Source organism: Triticum urartu, chromosome 6A, assembly GCF_056163025.1.
Source record: "Triticum urartu cultivar PI428250 chromosome 6A, HENAU_Tu73, whole genome shotgun sequence".
In the NCBI taxonomy this organism is placed as follows: domain Eukaryota; kingdom Viridiplantae; phylum Streptophyta; class Magnoliopsida; order Poales; family Poaceae; genus Triticum; species Triticum urartu.
In genome coordinates this window covers 538255971-538277529 of record NC_141878.1, presented here as the reverse complement: position 1 = coordinate 538277529, position 21559 = coordinate 538255971, and the positions used below count along the sequence as shown (strand labels likewise).

The 21559-nt window shown below is 42.8% G+C and overlaps 2 protein-coding genes across 2 annotated transcripts; one reads left to right on the top strand and one right to left on the bottom strand.

Moving 5' to 3' along the window:
- Positions 1 to 230: 230 nt before the first annotated feature.
- Positions 231 to 1586, top strand: LOC125514775 (universal stress protein PHOS32). Its single transcript, XM_048680131.2, has 4 exons — positions 231 to 654; positions 766 to 875; positions 1035 to 1153; positions 1254 to 1586. The coding sequence occupies exons 1-4, from the start codon at positions 477 to 479 to the stop codon at positions 1342 to 1344; spliced, it is 498 nt and encodes a 165-aa protein (XP_048536088.1). The 5' UTR covers positions 231 to 476; the 3' UTR covers positions 1345 to 1586.
- A 208-nt stretch (positions 1587 to 1794) lies between these two features.
- Positions 1795 to 5398, bottom strand: D-CDES (D-cysteine desulfhydrase). The gene is made up of 10 exons (XM_048680129.2): positions 5077 to 5398; positions 4826 to 4891; positions 4512 to 4706; positions 4314 to 4424; positions 3838 to 3929; positions 3067 to 3156; positions 2874 to 2931; positions 2690 to 2803; positions 2388 to 2485; positions 1795 to 2189 (listed from the first exon to the last, which is right to left on the bottom strand). Exons 1-10 carry the CDS (start codon positions 5308 to 5310, stop codon positions 1985 to 1987), a joined length of 1263 nt encoding a protein of 420 aa, XP_048536086.2. The 5' UTR covers positions 5311 to 5398; the 3' UTR covers positions 1795 to 1984.
- Between the last annotated feature and the right edge of the window lie 16161 nt (positions 5399 to 21559).

Here is a 21559-nt window from a genome sequence, read left to right as displayed (position 1 = left end):
AAAACGGCCGAAATCTACTACAGTTGGAAACATTATTGGTTTCCAGCCGGAGTTTTACTAAACTTGGACGGAGCGATTCCTGAGCTTTCCAGAGAGGCGGAGAGCCTTCTGGACCTCGATCTACCATCATAGCTTTGCCCATCTGGCAAGGACCCAGCGGCCATGGAAAAGGAAAGAATCCATCAGAGCAACAGTTTTGCTCCAAGGAATAAAGCCACCACCCTCCCCTCATTCTGCCAGAAAAAGGCGAATAAAACCAAAAGCCGACCTAGGCTGCAACTTCGCGATCATCAGAGGCTGTTTTGCTGTACTCCATCCAATCCAAGCACCTTAAATACCGCTGCTTGGAGCACAATCCTTAACCCAGAAATAGCACCAAGCACATTGGTTAGTACCTCCTCTCCCAACACCTCCTCTTTGCTTCCAGCTTTTCCTTCAACACCTTCGTCCAGCTTCGTCCAGAAACTCTCGCAGACATGGCGGCCGGGAAGCGCACCATCGGCCTGGCGATGGACTACTCGCCGTCCAGCAAGGCGGCGACGAGGTGGGTGGTCGAGAACCTGGTGAAGGCCGGCGACCGGATCATCCTCATCCACGTCCTCCCCAAGGGAGCAGACGCCAGCCACAAGGGGCTCTGGAAGAGCACCGGTTCACGTATGTGTGAATACACTGAATCCTCTGTTCTGTTGTGTAGCTCACTACTCTTTTCTGTTTCGCTAAGATTGCAACTGACACCATCGTTTGGGGTTTTACCTGCAACTGAAGCTCTGATCCCTCTGCTGGAGTTCATGGAGATGAACGTGCAGGCGCGGTACGGGGTCAACCCTGACAAGGAGGTGCTGGAGATCCTGCAAGCTGAGTCCAAATCCAAGCAGGTAATAGCTCTGCAGTCTACAGTAACTACTGAATTGTTCATACAGTTACCTATGTTGAGTTTCTAAGGCCAGGTTCACGCAACCAAAGCTTTAGGAGAAACCATGTTCGATCAAAATGTGCTGCTAATTGAACAATCGATTCTATGTTGGCTGGAGCAGGTAGAAATACTGGCAAAAATATACTGGGGCGACGCAAGGGAGAAACTTTGCGAGGCTGTAGATGATCTCAAGGTGGACTCTGTTGTGCTTGGTTGCAGGGGCTTAGGGCCCTTGAAAAGGTAGTACACCTGAACCTCTTCCTGACTAAACTATGAGGATCTAGTTCTTGGCTAATCAGAGTTTTCTCATATTTCTGCATCTCCTTGGACCTCGATGCAGAGCACTCCTTGGAAGCGTCAGCAACTATGTTGTCAACAATGCAACCTGCCCCGTCACAGTGGTGCGTGGACCAAATGGATCACTTGCTTGAAGATGTCACTTCTGGAATGATGGGCTAATTTGTGTGTTCGTTGGTCTGTCAGCGTAGGTGCAAATGGTGCTATTTAAGACTGATAGTGATATTTTGCCTTTTTGGATTCCTAGCTATCCTTGTGGTGCAAATTCAGTGTGTTTTCCTCTGTTATCTCCTAGTTATACTACAATCTGTTGTTTCTTACATACTATTTGTAAAAAAAATGCCTACAGACTTGTTGAGTGGTGCATTTTCGATTATGTGCATGACTAGACAGACCCATTATTTTGGTTGCTTCTCAATGAAACCCAGTCGAAGCTGGAACCTTATTAGTTGGCAGCTGATGTATAGCATCAGCATGAATGAGCATAAACAGCTACTGCTAACTAGGTCTCTCTGGAATATCCAAGACTGAATTTTTTGTAACTAAACACAAGATTACATAGCACAAAAAAGAAACATAAGGCATTTAAATAAACCAGATAGCTTTATTTCAAATGGGAGAAAGATGCACTTTATTCTTGTATATCAACATTGTGCTCCATGCTGGCTGTCTATTCTGAATTTTCTTTTACAAACGTAAGAGTGTATACTCTTAAGATGAATGGCATTTCTGGAACTCCAACCCATAATGGAAGCAGTTTCTGGAGCATATCAATCAGAACATCTTACCAGTGCCATCTTTGCGCGGGACTGATTCTTCAAGATCCATTCTGCGCCAGCTCCCAGCCAAAGATGACATCTGATCAACCTTGTCATACAACCCAAGAAGACCGCCTGTATGGACAAAGAGGACTTTTCGCCCTTTCCACTTAGATGGATTATCGGCCATGTCTTTTAGCATTGCATATGCTCCCTTCCCACTGCAGAAAAAGAAAGCATACATGTCCTCATTAAGCAAGATAAATGCTAAATCTCTTAATAAATTTGAATCTGTTAAAAGGATTGCTAGTATTATCTTAACTTGACAGAGAAAAACATTTTTATTTTTTATTTTTAACAACACTAGTAGACGATATTAAATCACATGTCACATCCCATATAGAAGAAGAGTATTGCACCTGTAGACTGGATCAAGCACAATGCCCGTTGCAGTAGCTATATCTTTAACAAACTTAAGCTCCTCGGCTGTGTTCATGGCATAACCTAAGCCCTTAGCCTGTCAAGCAAGCAAAATATTCACAAATCGACCAACTTGCAAATAGGGTGGACTCAGAAGTAGAGTTACCTCACAAAGATGAACTATGAAATGAATAAACAAGCACTACAGACGTAATTTTGGAGTTTATGCTCTGAAATATTTTATAGTCCACAAAAAACTGTTTTTACAATTAGTTTAATGCTGAAAGATAAATATACTCACATTTTGAATGCTGACTATATCATGTGAATCCAAGCCAGATTGTAGTCCATCAATCAGGCCTTGAACATAATCATAGAAGTATTCAGGGTCATCGCAAACAGAGAAAGCATGGACCTGTCCTACAAGTGGATAATTAGTATTTAAACTTCACCAGGGTAAGAAAATAGCATAAGAAAGTTCATACTTTTGCCGTTAAGCTACTCAATTTTGATCCTAAAGCAAGACCAGCAATGGTTCCACCACTGCAAAATGTTCGATTTCATCAAAAGCCATGAAGGGTCAGTGTCACAACTTCCAGGATCTAGGCCTGACACAATGGCAAGTGCACACACATAACTACTACCTCCATAAGGATAGAGTGGATGCTGATGAAATACCTGCCACAGGCAACAACAATGTCATCAAACTGAACATCACCAGATAACTGAATTTGCTGCTCAAGCTCTCTTACTGCTTCAATATATCCCCTGTAAAAGTAAGACGCAATGTTTGTTACAAACATATGATTGACATTTCTGAAGTAACTACCATTTGCATAAATTTATGAGAACTGTTTGAACTCCAAACCTTCTTTTTAGATGCACACAATCTTATAATCTTAACCATTCCCTTTTACATATTCTGGATATAGTACGCTGCATTTTCTTTGGCATATGGTTGCAGATTGAGGGCCAGTTCTTTTGGGCGATTCTACCAGAATCGCCCCCCTCCCCAGCTTCTCCCATAATCATCACTTCATATGTTTTTTACAATCCTGTCTAATTAGACCTTAACTAGATAGGATTGTAAAAAAAATATGGAGTGGCGATTCTGGAAGAAGCTGAGGAGGATGGCGATTCTGGGAGAATCGCCGAAAAGAACTGGCCCTGAGCACAATAAGTCACTATTCATAGTATCCTACACTCCAGTGGCTAGCTACAGTATGAGACATTGGTATGTTACCCAGATCTTCTTGCTTAAATGAGATCAGCCAGTTTCATTTTCTAGACAATTCTCAAAAATAGAAAATTGCGACACTACTTCCGCGATGAGCTGAGAGATGTCAAGCCATGGATACTACTAGAAGAAATATCAAAATATGCTATGAACACGAAAAATAAGAAAAATGATGTTGCGGTTAAAACTTTGCATCAAATATGGGATAATACCAAGTTCCAAGTGAATTGGATCCACCAACAGGAATCACATATGGCTTCCGTCCTTCCTCCAAAAGCTTATTTTTAAGCAAGTCCGCTAAAGCCTATACAAAACAAATCAATGCGTGGATAGAAACCTCTTAACCAATATGGAAGCTTCAAAAATGATTAAAAGAATCAGAAAGAAGGAAATTAAGTCAATGAGGAAGTGTTAACAGGCAGTTCCACAAAGCATTTTATCTACTTGCAACCCATCAACAGGCAGTAACATAAATAATTTCAATGGAGGGAAAGGATGACACTAGTAAATATGAACGAACACTCTGAATGAACTACTTGATGCATGATCTTTTGACAACCAAGATAATTGATCAAGCATGGATCATGAGTAACGCTCTGGTATGAATAATGTTTTGACTAAACATGGGCTGACAGAACTACGAAAATCCAAAAAACAGTAACAGGATTTATAATGGAGATGAGCATACCACACTGCCAATTTTCCCATACTCTTCTTTTGAGACGAGATCAATGTGCGCTCCCAAGAGTCTCTCAACAAGGAGATTGCCAACCAAACCAGGGTCCTGATCCACAAGAAGCTGAAAATGTCCAACCAAAATCAGGTCAAACCAATTGCATTACGACGCAGAATTCCATCAATACCACCTCACAAGCACACAGATTACCTTGGAAGTACGCAGTATCAAATAACAGTCAAGATTGAGATACTTGGCAGCCACCGCCGTCGCACGGCAGTGGTTGCTCTGGATACCACCGACAGTGATAACGCAGTCTGCACCCTGCGCGACGGCATCGGACAACAGAAACTCAAGCTTCCGGACCTTGTTCCCGCTCAGCTGCATACCCGACAGATCGTCCCGCTACAGTGTCACCAAAGCTCCCTTGTCAGAACACAGATGCCACTAGGCATTCTATCTTCTACCCTTATACGGCACTAGAAAATGAACAGAAATACAGAATAGTGTGGTTCGTGCAGCACCTTGATCCATACTTCAGTGCCCTCCGGCAGATTTGGCAGATTCCATTTGTGAATCGGGGTTGGGAACTGTTTGGAATACGAAAAAAAGAAGCTATGAATTACACATGATTGATAGTTTTTCAGACGATATCCAGTAAATAAAAACGACTTCGAAGTCCCTGACTGAGTAATCAATCTAAGCACCTTGGGAGGCGTCAATTAGTCATTAGAGCAAGTAGGGGTAGTCCAGTGGTAGAGACGGCGAAGCTTACGTGGCCAAGGGAGAAAGTGTGGGATGGGGCGAGGGCGAGGTGCGAGGCCCAGGACGGCGGCGCGTAGGGCTTCTTGGAGAGGAAGCTGCCGATCTGTGCTGCGGCGGGTGAGGCGGCGGAGACTCCCGCCATGCCCGTGGCGGCTATTGAGCACCGACGGCGGACGGCGGCGAGATGGGAGAAGAGTGGGGGAGTGGAACTGACGGCGACGGGGAGGGCCGGTCTCAGGAGCATGGGGGATTGACAGATTCGCGCACGCTCGAGTGCAGGGCCGGCGGAAGACGGCTGCACCAGCCCCGCTGCCCCAGGTGTCACTGACAGTCCGCAAACGATAATCTTTTCTTTTTGGGACGCAAACGATAATCTGTGTTATGAACTTATTTTTAATTTGATATATATATTTCCTCGCTTTCGTAATATAAGGGCGTTTATGACACTACACAAAACGCTCTTATACTATTGGACGGAGAGAGTATTATTGTACTAGCAAAAGAGACATTTTGTTCATGTACCCCAGTGGTATACCTCGAACGCAATAATCATGATTCAAGACCTTAATAGGTCCATGCCTTTTATTTCAATATGAAAGTGCGTTATATCGACTAGAGGGGGTGAATAGACGATTTTTATGAAATTCTTCACTGAGGAATTTGCCGGTGAGAAAATTCCTTAGCGAAGAACTACTAACGACGGAATAAGTACTCAAAAGTAAACATGACAGAATACAAGCACAATCATCATGATGAAATGAAGGCAGGCACAGAGTACAGAAAGCGTAAGCACATGATAACACAGGATGAAGACAAACAGACTGAAGAAATTGAACTGAGGAAATTGAGAAAGTCTTCAGTCAAAGTCTTCAAACACAGATATGAACAAACACACAACACAGTTATGAGGAAATGAAAGAGTTGAGGGAATAGAACCAGTAAGCTTGGTGAAGACAATAATTTGGTAGACCAGTTCCAACTGCTGTCTCAGTTGTACGTCTGGTTGGAGCAGTTGAGTATTTAAACTTGAGGACACACGGTCCCGGACACCCAGTCCTGAACACGCAGCTCAGGACACCTAGTCCTCACCGTATTCTCCTTGAACTAAGGTCACACAGACCTCGTCCAATCACTCGTGGTAAGTCTTCAGGTGACTTCCAAACCTTCACAACCTTGGTCACTCGGCGATCCACAATTCCTCTTGGATGCTCTAAACCATGACGACTAACCGTCTGGAAGAAGCATAGTCTTCAAAGGTAACAAGCATCGGATCCACGCAGGATCAATCTCTTCAGTGATGCTCAATCACTTGGGGTTTGTAGGTGTTTGGGTTTTGGGTTTTGGGTTTTTCCCCACTTGATGATTTCGCTCAAAGTCCTCGGAGGATGGGTTGCTCTCAAATGACAAGTGTCAGTTTCTCTCGGAGCAGCCAACCAACTAGTGGTTGTAGGGGGCGGCTATTTATAGCCTAGGGAGCAGCCCGACATGATAAGACATAAATGCCCTTCAATGATATGACCGTTAGGTGGATAGATATTTTAAGACAGCTGGCGCATAGCACAGGAACGGTCGGAATTTTGAGTAGCAAAATCCTCAAGGCTATCATGTTCCTCACTGTGTAGGCAATCCGCATTGGCGAATTCCTAACTCCTCAGTCAGGACAAATTCCTCAGAGACCAGAAGAACTTTGTCTCTATCGCTGAAGAATATGACTGGACTGTATGAGATTTCCAATGGCTTCACTCGAAGGTATTGGTAGGTGCAGGATTTTGAGTTGAGCATCACTTGGAAATTTTTCCTTAGTATTTCCTCGACCCCCTTTAACAGTACGGTGTTTCCTATGATTCAAAAAGAGAAAATGAAACTACGAAAATAAAAGTCTTCGTGCTTCATGTTCTTCGAACGAATACCAAGTCTTCAAGGTCACACCAATTTCTTCACTTTCAAAGTCTTCAGAAAGTCTTCAGTGATCCAAAGTCTTCGGTCGAAGAACTTCATTTTTAGGGGTCGACTTTCTCTGTAAATATCAAGCTCCTCATAGACTTATAGACCTGTGTACACTCACAAACGCATTAGTCCCTTAACCTATAAGTCTTTAATACACCAAAATCACTAAGGGGCACTAGATGCACTTACAATCTCTCCATTTTTGGTGATTGGTGACAATATAGGTTAAGTTTTCAACGGGGATAAACATATGAAGTGTAACTACTGATAATGAGGAATTTGATTGCAAGATATAGAAGAACTCCCCCTGAAGATGTGCATAGTGAGGAATTTGCTTTTAAAGCAATGCACACTTGAAGAGTTGAATCATGGAGATCTTCCCCTATATTTTGTAATTCATACACGCATTTGACATATCACAATGAAGAATTTGAAATGCATGATGAAATATGGTGACTGATGTAATTCAGCATGCGTGCATTAGCATATATGAGGAATAAGAATGCAGAAAATCATATCAGAAGTATCAGAGCACCATCGGGTTTAATTTTACAACTCAATTCAATAAAGTCTCAGAAGAACGAGAGTTGTAACTTAACAAAAAACGCCCATATAGAAAGACCCGCTAGAAGACTAACTCAAAATTCTCCCCCTTTATCATCAAATGACCAAAAGGATCGAATATGAGGACTAACACCCCTGAAGAATATCAAGTTGATGAAGGAGCGCCAGCGTTGTTGGGGTCGTTTGTTGTAGTAGGGCCTGCCGCAGTGTCGTCCAAGTCTTCATGTTCATCAGTGTCGCGCGATGAAGAATATGAGCTGGCCACCAGAGAAGGAACCTTGACCTTCTTGAATTTCTTCGGTGGAGGTGCAGACCAGTCAAAATATTCTTTGAGACCCATTTTCTTCAGATCTTCTTCACCATACAGATATGACAGGATTGCCCAGGTGCAACCGAAGACTTGATGGCGGTAGTAATGGTTTTTCTTCACTGCATTGTGTGTCGCGGTCATGTTGTGAAGAAGTGAACCAAACTGACGCTTAACCCATTTGTGATTTCGATCCACCTTCTGGTGAAGACTAAGCAGAAGTTCACGGTCAGTCATCACGCGCGGAGCAGTGACTTGAGGAGTGGACTTGGGTGCATTGGCAGAGTCATGTGTGGCAGAGTCATCATTGGTGGAATAAGATGCAGCTTTGCGAAACTGACTATCCAATGGACGAATGCCTTCATCTACTACAGCTGGTGCCTTGCCCTTTCCATCAACTGAGGAATATGTCTGCTTGAGGACTTCAATTGGGGGCAAGTAGCTGAGGTGATTCTGGAAATCATCTTTGTAGTTGAGTGAAGACCTTGTCCTGAGGAATCTCATAATCCAAGGTGCATAAGGCTTCAGCTCAAACGGAGACAGTGCAACATTTGCCATAGTCCTCATGAAGAAATCGTGATAATTGACAGGAATGTCATGAACGATGTTGAATACCAGATTCTTCATGATGTCAACAATTTCCTCATCAGATGAGTCGTGGCCTTTGATAGGACTGATTGTCCTCGTAAGAATACGATAGACAGTTCTGGGCACGTACAGCAATTCCTTCATGAGGAATTTGGTTCTTGGTGCTTGACCTGGCTTCAAAGGTTTCATCATCACCTGCATGTAATGATGTGTGAGCTCAGGTTCACTGTAGATGCAGCGAGTTTTTTCAAGGGGAGGACTGAGTGGTAGAGCACGAAGCAATTCAGAGGCTGGTGCAGTGTAGTGAGTGTTTTCAGACATCCAGTCCAGCACCCATGAATTCACATTTTTAGCATCTCCGATAATGTGCAGCGTTGCATAGAATTTAAGAATCAGTTCTTCATTCCAATCGCAGATGTCAGAGCAAAAATTTAGCAATCCAACGTCGTGAAGAACACTGAGGACTGGTGCGAAGCACGACAGATTCCATATCCACGTGAGGAATATGCTCATGGTAGAAGATCTTATCCTTGTTGAACAGCACTGAGGAATAGAAATTTGCTTGACTAGCAGTCCAGAAACGCCTCTTCCTAATGCGAGCAGAGTTATATGGGTTGTAATCTTCGAAGAATACGTGCTCGTCGAAGAAATCATCAGCCTTGAACTTTTGCTTGCGTGAGAATGGATCCTTTGGCTTCGGCAGAGGAGTGTCAGTGAGTTGCATCACGACCTCAGGAATCTCAATCGCAGGTTCTTCAGGTTGAGGAATTTCTGGTTCCTCCTCAGTGGCAGTCTGCGTCGTTGGTTGTTCAGCAGCAGCAGTTTCTTCAGCGCTAGTGGCTGGAATTTCCTCATGGACAGCTGCAGTGGGATGAGTTTCTTCAAAGCCCATTTGTACAGTTTGTGTGGGGGACTGAGGAATTTGTTGTAGAGGGGTGAACATTGGAGAGTTTGGATGCTGACTTTCCCAGAATTCATCACTGATTACAGGTGTGGAGCAGCCAACGTCCACATCTTCATCTTCCATTTCTTCAACGCCAGCCTCTTCAGCTGTGAACTGAGGCATAGGCGAGGAGATGATAGGTGTTGAAGGGATCGCATCCACTTCAATTTCTTCATCCAACGGTTCAGACGAATCAGCAGAAGGAGTTTCTTCATCAGATCCGCTGGGGATCACATATTCTTCATCAAAAGGAACAAGGTTCTTTGATGGCCTGGTTGAGATGGGAACAGTATCAATCTGATTAGCAAATGAACTTGTCATAGGCTTCATTTTCTTCGGAGCTGAAGAATCTGAAGCAGCTGATGCTTTCCTTTTCTTCACTGCAGCACGCTCTGCAGCCTTGGTCTTCTTCACATCTGATGCAGATGGAAGGATTGGAGTTGAAGTTGGTGCAGGAGCAGCTGGGGAATCTGGTTGATTTTCTTCAGGCACAACTGATGCAGTTGCCCTGAGTTCTTCATTTTCTTCACGCGCACCACTAGTGGGTGCCCTGACAATTTCTTCAGCGGCTGGAATGCAGTCATCAGCCCTGGAACTCACATTTTCTTCAGCAGCCTGATTGTCATCAGCGGTGCTGGCATTTTCTTTAGTAGGCTGAGCAGATGCTTCAGCCTAAGGAATTTCTTATTGCGTTGGGGCTGCAACATTGGAAGTGAACTATTCAGTTGTCTTTATAAATCTGATTTTGACTCCTTGCCGATCAGCATAGTAGGCTTTGAAGTCATCGCTGAGGGTTTTGATTTCAGATTGGATTTTTACAAGTTCATCAGTTGTCATAGTGACAATGTTGTTCTTCAGAAATTTCTCCTTCTTGTATTGCGCTTTCTTGATCTGCCTGGCCTTCTCAAATTTCCATTTTTCTTCTTGAGTGAAGTGAGTCAGCATGTGACTTTGGCCAGGAGTCAGTTTGAAGTCAGGCATGGGAGTGTTGGGGTCCTTGTGCCAAACATCAATGTAGTCGAGGATCAATTTGGGATCCAAAAGTAGTAGCACATTGCTTCCTTTGGCACTAGCGGCCCTGACTTGCCTGTCTCTGATGATTTTGGCAAGTTCTTCATCATCAGCTTCGTCTTCTTCAGACGACACTTGAAAAACGACTTGTTTCTTCTGAGGACTTGGGCGAGGACCTCGTCCAGAAGTGGCCTTTGTCTTCAGCAGTGAGGGGCCAGCTGAGGAACTTGGTGCAGCTGAGAACTAGCTGAGACACCTGAGGCAATGAAGATGCCTGCAGTCCTTTGGCACGAGGCGAGATGCACAGGTGCTGAGGATTTAGTCGGAACAGCTCAGGGCTTTGGCGGAGGAGTTGAGGACTTTGGAGGAGCAGGAGCAGCATGAGGAATTGGCCATGAGGGCTTTGAGAATTCTGGCCGTGAGGGCATTGCTGAGGAATTTGGCCTTGAGGGCATTGTTGGTGAAGCACTTGGCTTGCGTGCAGGCTTCTTTGACATAGCCTTCTTTGGCTTGACAGCAAAGGCCTCAGCAGAGGCAGCAGCAACAGCAGAGTCTTCATTGAATTTCCTCACTGCTTCTTTGGCTTGCTTAGCCAACTTGGCCCATTCATCAGGATAGTCCTCACCGCGCTTGAGACTGGTGAGATCGGTGATTTGGCCAGGTGCCAATGGAGCTCTTGGGCATGGAGGATTGAGTGCGAATTTCTTCATGTACTTTGGAGTTACATACCTGTACTCCCTCCACTCTCTTTCTTATCTCCTTTCTATTTTCTGAATGCGCACCTTGCGCTCATTCTTGGTTTTCTCAGTAGGTGTGCAGTACCCAGCATATATTTCATCAGGGATCTCAAACGTTGTATTGACCTCAGGCCTCTTTCCTCCCTTCTGTGACTTCTTACCGTCAACCATTTTCTTCAGTTGAGGAATTTGGACAATTGAATTCTCTAAAGAAGTATGCAACTTTTCTTCGAGGAACGCTGCAAATGAGTTAAGTTGATGAGAACCTTGTGATTCAGCAGCTGACATGAGTACCTGTGAACAGAGTATAGTTGTGAGGAATTTGGAGAGGTCATATGCGTTCTCAGAAGGTTTTTCAAAAAGAACAAGTTTGAGAAATTTGACCAGATGAGTCTTGAAGAATTTCACTAAGCGTTCTTTGTCTTAGGTTCCAGAGTTGTATAGATCGAAGATCCACACAATTGAGAAATCTTGAAGAAAAATGATGCTTAGAGAAACGAATCAAGAACAGATGACTTGTGAGGTGTTTAGCGTGTGAAGCTATGAAGAAAAACACCTTTGAAGATTTTGAAGATAATCATTCGAATCAATGAGGGCATTAAAAGTAACTTTTAATTACCCTGGACGAAGAACACGACGAACTGGAGTGAGGAGATGTGAAGTTCGTCTGTGCAGATCTTCCACGCCCTAACTTGGCGGAGGAAGACGGCTACGGCAGTGGCGGAGTGAAGATTTCCGCGGTCGGCACGAGTACGTCGGCGACGAGGTCGAGGCGGTGAAGCTCTTCCTCACCAGCAGCGATGAAGTAGCGGGAGAAGCTTGAGCTGGAGAGAGAGGTCGAGCGAAGTAAAAGAAGTGAGGAAGGAACGGGGGGTATTTATAGCCACGGTGAAAAACTGCTCGCCCAAAGAAATTGGACGAACGTGCCCCTGACCCTTCTCATTCGCTTGACATGTGTCACCCACATACTGAGAGGTGGAGATCGTGTTAGATCGTGGGTGAGTGGATAAGTATAACGTGGGATACGGAACGGTTTGAGCGGCAAAGCCAAAAATTTCGATAAGATAGGTTTTAAAGTTTCATTCGCAATTTCTTCAGCTGAAAAGGACACAGTGAAGATTTTGAACGAGTTTCAAATAAAACGCACATGAAGAATTTGTGAATAGATTGGGTTGAGTATAGCATAGAGGGGGAAGGGTCCGATCACATTCACTTAGCAGAAAACCAACTTGAAGAATTAGCAATAAGTGAATGTTGTAGAGGACATAAACTTATATATATATAGCCAATGAAGAAAAACGACGGAAGCAGTGAAGATAATGCAAAGTTGAAGAATATGAATAATTGAGAAATTTCAACTTTTGGTGGTGACGTGACCCACCGTATAAGAATGATGATTTCAGACACCGCGTACAATTATCGTAGGGTTCTGAAAATTAAATTTTTCGTTAATTTCTTCACACTAAGAGTGTTGTTCTTTATTGAATTGAAGAAAAACGTTTCTTCATGTGTTGCACATCTAAGTCATCAATTTTGCATAAGTGTTAGGATGAGTGTCCTTTTCAAAGAACATTCGAAGATTCTAGGATATTTAGCTCACACCGCAAATTGCTAAATCTCTTCTCATCCAAGGGCTTTGTGAAGATATCGGCTAGATGTTCTTCAGTCTTCACATGCTCAATAGAAATGTCGCCCTTCAACACATGATCACGAAGAAAATGATGACGAATCTGAATGTGCTTTGTCTTCGAGTGCTGAACTGGGTTGTGAGCAATCTTAATGGCACTTTCATTGTCACAGTAGAGAGGCACATTCTTCATGTTGACGCCGTAGTCCTTGAGAGTTTGCTTCATCCATAGCAATTGGGCACAGCAAGAACCAGCGGCAATATACTCAGCTTCAGCAGTAGATAGTGATACGCAGTTCTGTTTCTTCGAGGACCAACAGACCAAAAATCGTCCGAGGAAATGGCATGTACCAGATGTTGACTTGCGGTCCACACGATCACCAGCATAGTCAGAGTCAGAATATCCAATGAGATCAAAAGCCGAACCCTTGAGGTACCATAATCCAAGTGTTGGTGTGTGAGCTAGATATCGAAGAATATGCTTCACAGCCTTATGGTGTGATTCCTTCGGTGTAGCTTGAAATCGGGCACACATGCAAACACTAAGCATTATATCTAGCCTAGATGCACATAAGTACAATAAAGAACCAATCATGGAGCGGTATACCTTATGATCGAAATCAATACCATTTTCATCAGTGCACAGATGGCCATTTGTGGGCATAGGAATTTTGATGCCTTTGCAATCTTGCATGCCGAATTTCCTCAGTACATCCTTGAGGTATTTCTCCTGAGATATGAATATGCCATTTCGTTGTTGACGAATTTGAAGACCTAAGAAGAATTTCAACTCTCCTATCATAGACATTTGGTATTCTTCACTCATCATATAGGCAAATTCATCACTATAACGTTGGTCAGTACAGTCAAAGATAATATCATCAACATATATTTGGCACACAAACAATTCACCATCATAAGATTTAGTGAAAAGAGTAGGGTCGAGTGAACCGGGTTTGAAGCCTTTCGTCATGAGGAATTCCTTCAAAGTATCATACCACTCCCGTGGGGCCTGCTTGAAGCCATAGAGGGCCTTGTTGAGCCTGAAGACTTTGTCAGGATTTTTTGGATCTTAAAAATCTGGGGGTTGAGCAACATATACTTCTTCCTCAAGCTTACCATTGAGGAATGCACTTTTCACATCCATTTAATATAAAATGATATCATGATGGTTAGCATAAGCAAGTAATATGCGAATAGTCTCAAGTCTAGCAACAGGTGCAAAAGTTTCATCAAAATCAATTCCTTCAACCTGTGTGTAGCCTTGAGCTACAAGCCGTGCCTTATTCCCCACCACAAGGCCATTTTCATCTTGCTTGTTGCGGTAGATCCACTTTGTGCCGATGATATTGTGCTTGCGAGGATCTGGACATTTGACCAGTTCCCAGACATTGTTGAGCTCGAACTGATGTAATTCTTCTTGTGTGGCCTGAATCCACTCAGGCTCCAGAAATGCTTCATCTACCTTAGTGGGCTCTGTGATAGAGACAAAATCATAGTGCCCACAAAAGTTAGACAAATGTGATGCTTTTGAGCGTGTGAGAGGACCTGGAGCTTTGATGTCATTGATGATCTTTTCAACTTGCACTTCTTTTGCAATGCGAGGATGAGCTGGTTGCCGTTGAAGAATTTGATCAGCGTTTTCTTCAGCACCATTTTCTTCAGCATTTTCTTCAGGTGCATTAGCTCGACGTTCTTCATGTTCTGGAATGAATTCTTCAGCAGATTCTTCAGTGGGAATGACATCCTCAGTAGCCTTTAACTTGGTAGTTTCCTCAGGTGCTGGTTCATCTATCACAGTAGGTAGGTGCTCTCTTTGCGAGCCATTAGTTTCATCGAACCGCACATCTACAGTTTCAACAACCTTGTGAAGAACGTTATTGAAGACTCTGTAGGTGTGCGAGTCCTTTCCGTAACCAAGCATAAAACCTTCATGTGCTTTCGGTGCAAATTTTGAGTTGTGATGAGGATCTCTAATCCAATATTTAGCACCGAAGACTTTGAAATAACTTACATTGGGTTTCTTATCAGTGAGGAGTTCATAGGCAGTTTTTTGAAGAATTTGTGAAGATATACTCTGTTGATGATGTGGCATGCAGTATCAATTGCCTCAGTCCAGAACCGACGAGGCATTTTGTATTCATCAAGCATAGTGCAAGCCATCTCAGCAAGAGTCCTATTCTTGCGCTCCACGACGCTGTTCTGCTGAGGAGTATAAGGAGCAGATAACTCATGAGTAATACCAAGTTCATCAAGATAGTCATCGAGATCAGAATTCTTGAACTCAGTGCCATTGTCACTTCTGATGTGCTTGATCTTCACACCAAAGTTGGTTGAAGCCCTCGAGGAAAATCGTTTGAAGACTTCCTGCACTTCATGTTTGTAAGTAACAAGGTGTACCCATGTGTAACGAGAGTAATCATCAACAATAACAAAGCCATATTGAGATGCTTCATTTGAAACAGCAGAATAATAATTAGGACCAAAGAGATCCATGTGAAGCAATTCAAATGGGCGAGTGGTGGTCATGATAGTCTTCGCTGGATGCTTGGCCTTCGTCATCTTCCCAGCTTCACAGGCTCCGCATAGGTGATCCTTGAGGAATTTGACATTTTCGATGCCAATGACATGCTTCTTCTTCGCAAGCGTGTGCAAATTCCTCATGCCTGCATGACCAAGTGCAAATTCCGCATAGGTGATCCTTGAAGAATTTGATCTGGGGTTCCTATTCTTCACAAGTGGCATCATGATGACATTCACCTGAAGATTTTTAAGGCATCTTTTGGGAACCCAGATTTTCTTCATAGAGGGACCGTTCCTGCAGTTAGTGCCAACATATCTAGCAAATACTTCACCATTCTGATTTTTGAACAGTTTGTAGTTGGAGTCAAATGACTCATCATCAGAATGAGGAGATTCACATGCATATCCAGATAGGTTAGATGGATCAACTGGAGGTCCCTTTGCAGCAACCCATGTAGTTTTGGGGTACTGCTCAGGCTTCCAATATGTACCATCAGCGTTGAGTTTCCTCTCAAAGGCAATACCCTCTTTCCTAGGTTTCCTATTGAGGATCTGCTTTTTAAGCACATCACAGAGTCTGATGCCCTTTGAGGCTGTTGTACATGCCTGTCATGTACAATTCTTTCAGCCCTGCATCGTCAGTGATACTAGCAATGTCCTCAGATGAGGAATTAGTGATAGCAGAGGCATGTGAAGAATTTGAAACATTAGCAGCATTTGAACATTCAGGTGAAGAATTAGCAGATTCACGTTCAATGCACTTCAAGCATGGAGGAACAAATTCTTCCTGAGATGCGCTGATTTGTTGAGCAAGTAATGAATCACGCTCCTTCTGAAGATCTTCATAACTCACTCTTAGCTTTTCAAGATCTTGCTTTCTTTGAAGAAATTCATAAGATCATGTGATGCATAGCAACGAGAGGGGAGAGTGTTGTCTACGTACCCACGCAGACTGACTGCGGAAGCGTTGACACAACGTAGAGGAAGTAGTCGTACGTCTTCACGATCCAACTGATCAAGCACCGAAACTACGACACCTCCGAGTTCGAGCACACGTTCAGCTCAATGACGATCCCCGGACTCCGATCCAGCAAAGTGTCGGGGAAGAGTTCCGTCAGACGATGGCGTGGTGACGATCTTGATGTACTACAGCAGCAGGGCTTCGCCTAAACTCCGCTACAGTATTATCGAGGACTATGGTGGCTGGGGGCACCGCACATGGCTAAGGAATAGATCACGTGGATCAACTTGTGTTTCTTGATCTATCTTTGGTGCTAGCCCTGCCCCTCTATTTATATCTTGAGCCCTGGGGTCGAAACTTGCAGTTAAAGCCTTCACAAAGTCGGTTGCACCCGATAGGCAAGAGTCCTTCTCGAACTCCAGGGCCAGACGCCAGGGATCCCGGCGTCTGGACCCAGACGCCAGGGACCCTGGCGTCTGGCCCCTGGACTCCGCAAAACTTCCTTTTGCTCTTTCCAAAAACCTTGTGGGCTTTCCCCTTTGGCCCAAATAAAGTGTTCTCGTACCCAAACATTTCGGGAAACATCCGGAACCCCTTTCGGTGATTTCCGGAACCCTTCCGGTGACCAAACACTATTATCATATATATCAAACTTTATCTTCGGACCATTCCGGAGTTCCTCGTCATGTCCGTGATCTCATCTCGGACTCCGAACAACATTCGGTACATCAAAATGCATAAAACTCATAACAACTGTCATCGTAACTTTAAGCGTGCGGACCCTACGGGTTCGAGAACAATGTAGACATGACCGAGACACGTCTCCGGTCAATAACCAATAGCGGGACCTGGATGCCCATATTGGCTCCTACATATTCTACGAAGATCTTTATCGGTCAGACCGCATAACAACATACGTTGTTCCCTTTGTCATCGGTATGTTACTTGCCCGAGATTCGATCGTCGGTATCCAATACCTAGTTCAATCTCGTTACCGGCAAGTCTCTTTACTCGTTCCGTAATACATCATCTCACAACTAACATATTAGTTGTAATGCTTGCAAGGCTTATGTGATGTGCATTACCGAGAGGGCCCAGAGATACCTCTCCGACAATCGGAGTGACAAATCATAATCTCGAAATACGCCAACCCAACATCTCCCTTTGGAGACACCTGTAATGCTCCTTTATAATCACCCAGTTACGTTGTGACGTTTGGTAGCACCCAAAGTGTTCCTCCGGCAAACGGGAGTTGCATAATCTCATAGTCATAGGAACATGTATAAGTCATGAAGAAAGCAATAGCAACATACTAAACGATCGGGTGCTAAGCTAAAGGAATGGGTCATGTCAATCAGATCATTCAACTAATAATGTGACCTCGTTAATCAAATAACAACACTCTGTTCATGGTTAGGAAACATAACCATCTTTGATTAACGAGCTAGTCAAGTAGAGGCATACTAGTGACACTCTGGTTGTCTATGTATTCACACATGTATTATGTTTCCGGTTAATACAATTCTAGCATGAATAATAAACATTCATCATGAAATACGGAAATAAATAATAACTTTATTATTGCCTCTAGGGCATATTTCCTTCAGTCTCCCACTTGCACTAGAGTCAATAATCTAGATCACATCACCATGTGATTAACATCGATAGTTCACATCATCATGTGATTAACACCCATAGTTCACATCGTCATGTGACCAACACCCAAAGGGTTTACTAGATTCGGTAATCTAGTTCACATCGCTATGTGATTAACACCCAAAGAGTACTAAGGTGTGATCATGTTTTGCTTGTGAGAGAATCTTAGTCAACGGGCCTGCCAAATTCAGATCCGTATGTATTTTGCAAAATTCTATGTCTACAATGCTCTGCACGGAGCTACTCTAGTTAATTGCTCCCACTTTCAATATGTATCCAGATTGAGACTTAGAATCATCTGGATCAGTGTCAAAGCTTGCATCGACGTAACTTTTTACGACGAACCTTTTTGTCACCTCCATAATTGAGAAATATTTCCTTATTCCACTAAGGATAATTTTGACCGCTGTCCAGTGATCTACTCTTAGATCACTATTGTACTCCCTTGCTTAACACAGTGTAGGGTATACAATAGATCTGGTACACAGCATGGCATACTTTATAGAACCTATGGCTGAGGCATAGGGAATGACTTTCATTCTATTTCTATCTTCTGTCGTGGTCGGGCTTTGAGTCTTACTCATCTTCACACCTTGTAACACAGGCAAGAAACTTTTTCTTTGACTGTTCCATTTTGAACTACTTCAAAATCTTGTCAAGGTATGTACTCATTGAAAAACTTATCAAGCGTCTTGATCTATCTCTATAGATCTTGATACTCAATATGTAAGCAGTTTTATCGAGGTCTTTCTTTAAAAAACTCCTTTCAAACACTCCTTTATGCTTTGCAGAATAATTCTACATCATTTCCGATCAACAATATGTCATACACATATACTTATCAGAAATGATGTAGTGCTCCCACTCACTTTCTTGTAAATACAGACTTCACCGCAAGTCTGTATAAAACTTATATGCTTTGATCAACTTATCAAAGCGTATATTCCAACTCCGAGATGCTTGCACCAGTCCATAGATGGATCGCTGGAACTTGCATATTTTGTTAGCACCTTTAGGATTGACAAAACCTTCTGGTTGTATCATATACAACTCTTCTTTAATAAATCTATTAAGGAATGCAGTTTTGTTTATCCATTTGCCAGATTTCATAAAATGCGGCAATTGCTAACATGATTCGGATAGACTTAAGCATGGATACGAGTGAGAAACTCTCATCGTAGTCAACACCTTGAACTTTGTCAAAAACCTTTTGCGACAATTCTAACTTTGTAGATAGTAACATTACTATCAGCGTCCGTCTTCCTTTTGAAGATCCATTTATTTTCTATGGCTTGCCGATCATCGGGCAAATCCATCAAAGTCCATACTTTGTTCTCATACATGGATCATATCTCAGATTTTATGGCCTCAAACCATTTTGCGGAATCTGGGCTCATCATCGCTTCTTCATAGTTCGCAAGTTCGTCATGGTCTAGTAACATGACTTCCAGAACAGGATTACCGTACCACTCTGGTGCGGATCTCACTCTGGTTTACCTATGAGATTTGGTAGTAACTTGATCTGAAGTTACATGATCATCATCATTAGCTTCCTCACTAATTGTTGTAGTAGTCACAGGAACAGATTTCTGTGATGAACTACTTTCCAATAAGGGAGCAGGTACGGTTACCTCATCAAGTTCTACTTTCCTCCCACTCACTTCTTTCGAGAGAAACTCCTTCTTTAGAAAAACTCTGAATTTAGCAACAAAAGTCTTGCCTTCGGATCTGTGATAGAAGGTGTATCCAATAGTTTCCTATGGATATCCTATGAAGATTTACTTCTCCGATTTGGGTTCGAGCTTATCATGTTGAAACTTTTTCACATAAGCATCGCAGTCCCAAACTTTAAGAAACGACAGCTTAGGTTTCTTGCCAAACCACAGTTCATAAGGCGTCGTCTCAACGGATTTTGATGGTGCCCTATTTAACGTGAATGCAGCTGTCTCTAATGCATAACCCCAAAACGATAGTGGTAGATCGGTAAGATACATCATAGTTTGCACTATATCCAATAAAGTACGGTTATGACATTCGGACACACCATTACATTGTGGTGTTTCAGGTGGCATGAGTAGTGAAACTATTTCACATTGTTTTTAACTGAAGGCCAAACTCGTAACTCAAATACTCTTCTCTACGATCAGATCGTAGAAACTTTATTTTCTTGTTACGATGATTTTTCACTTCACTCTGAAATTCTTTGAACTTTTCAAATGTTTTAGACTTATGTTTTATCAAGTAGATATACTCATATCTGCTCAAATCATCTGTGAAGATCAGAAAATAATGATACTTGCCGCGAGCCTCAATATTCATCGGACCACATACATCAATATGTATGATATCCAACAAATCTTGTTGCTCGCTCCATTGTTCCGAAGAACAGAGTCTTAGTCATCTTGCCCATGAGGCATGGTTCGCAAGCATCAACTGATTCATAATCAAGTGATTCCAAAAGCCCATCAGCATGGAGTTTCTTCATGCGCTTTACACCAATATGACCTAAACGGCAGTGCTACAAATAAGTTGCACTATCATTATTAACTTTGCATCTTTTGGTTTCAATATTATGATTATGTGTATCACTACGATCGAGATCCAACGAACTATTTTCATTGGGTGTGTAACCATATAAGGTTTTATTCATATAAACAGAACAACAATTTATTCTCTTTAAATGAATAACCGTATTACAATAAACATGATCAAATCATATTCATGCTCAACGCAAACACCAAATAACACTTATTTAGGTTCAACACTAATCTCGAAATTATAGGGAGTGTGCGATGATGATCATATCAATCTTGGAACCACTTCCAACACACATCGTCACTTCACCCTTAACTAGTCTCTATTTATTCTGCAACTCCCGTTTCGAGTTACTAATCTTAGCAACTGAACTAGTATCAAATACTGAGGGTTTGCTATAAATACTAGTAAAGTACACATCAATAACATGTATATCAAATATACTTATGTTCACTTTGCCATCCTTCTTATCCGCCAATCACTTGGGGTAGTTCCGCTTCCAGTGACCAGTCCCTTTCCAGTAGAAGCACTTAGTCTCAGGCTTAGGACCAGACTTGGGCTTCTTCACTTGAGCAGCAACTTGCTTGCCATTCTTCTTGAAGTTCCCCTTCTTCCCTATGCCCTTTTCTTGAAACTAGTGATCTTGTCAACCATCAACACTTGATGTTTTCCTTGATTTCTACCTTCGTTGATTTCAGCATCACGAAGAGCTTGGGAGTTGTTTCCGTTATCCCTTGCATATTATAGTTCATCACGAAGTTCTACTAACTTGGTGATGGTGACTAGAGAATTCTGTCAATCACTATCTTATCTGGAAGATTAACTCCCACTTGATTCAAGCGATTGTAGTACCCAGACAATCTGGGCACATGCTCACTAGTTGAGCGATTCTCCTCCATCTTTTAGCTATAGAACTTGTTAGAGACTTCATATCTCTCAACTCGGGTATTTGCTTGAAATATTAACTTCAACTCCTGGAACATCTCATATGCTCCATGACGTTCAAAACGTCTTTGAAGTCCCGATTCTAAGTCATTTAAGCATGGTGCACTAAACTATCAAGTAGTCATCATATTGAGCTAGCCAAACGTTCA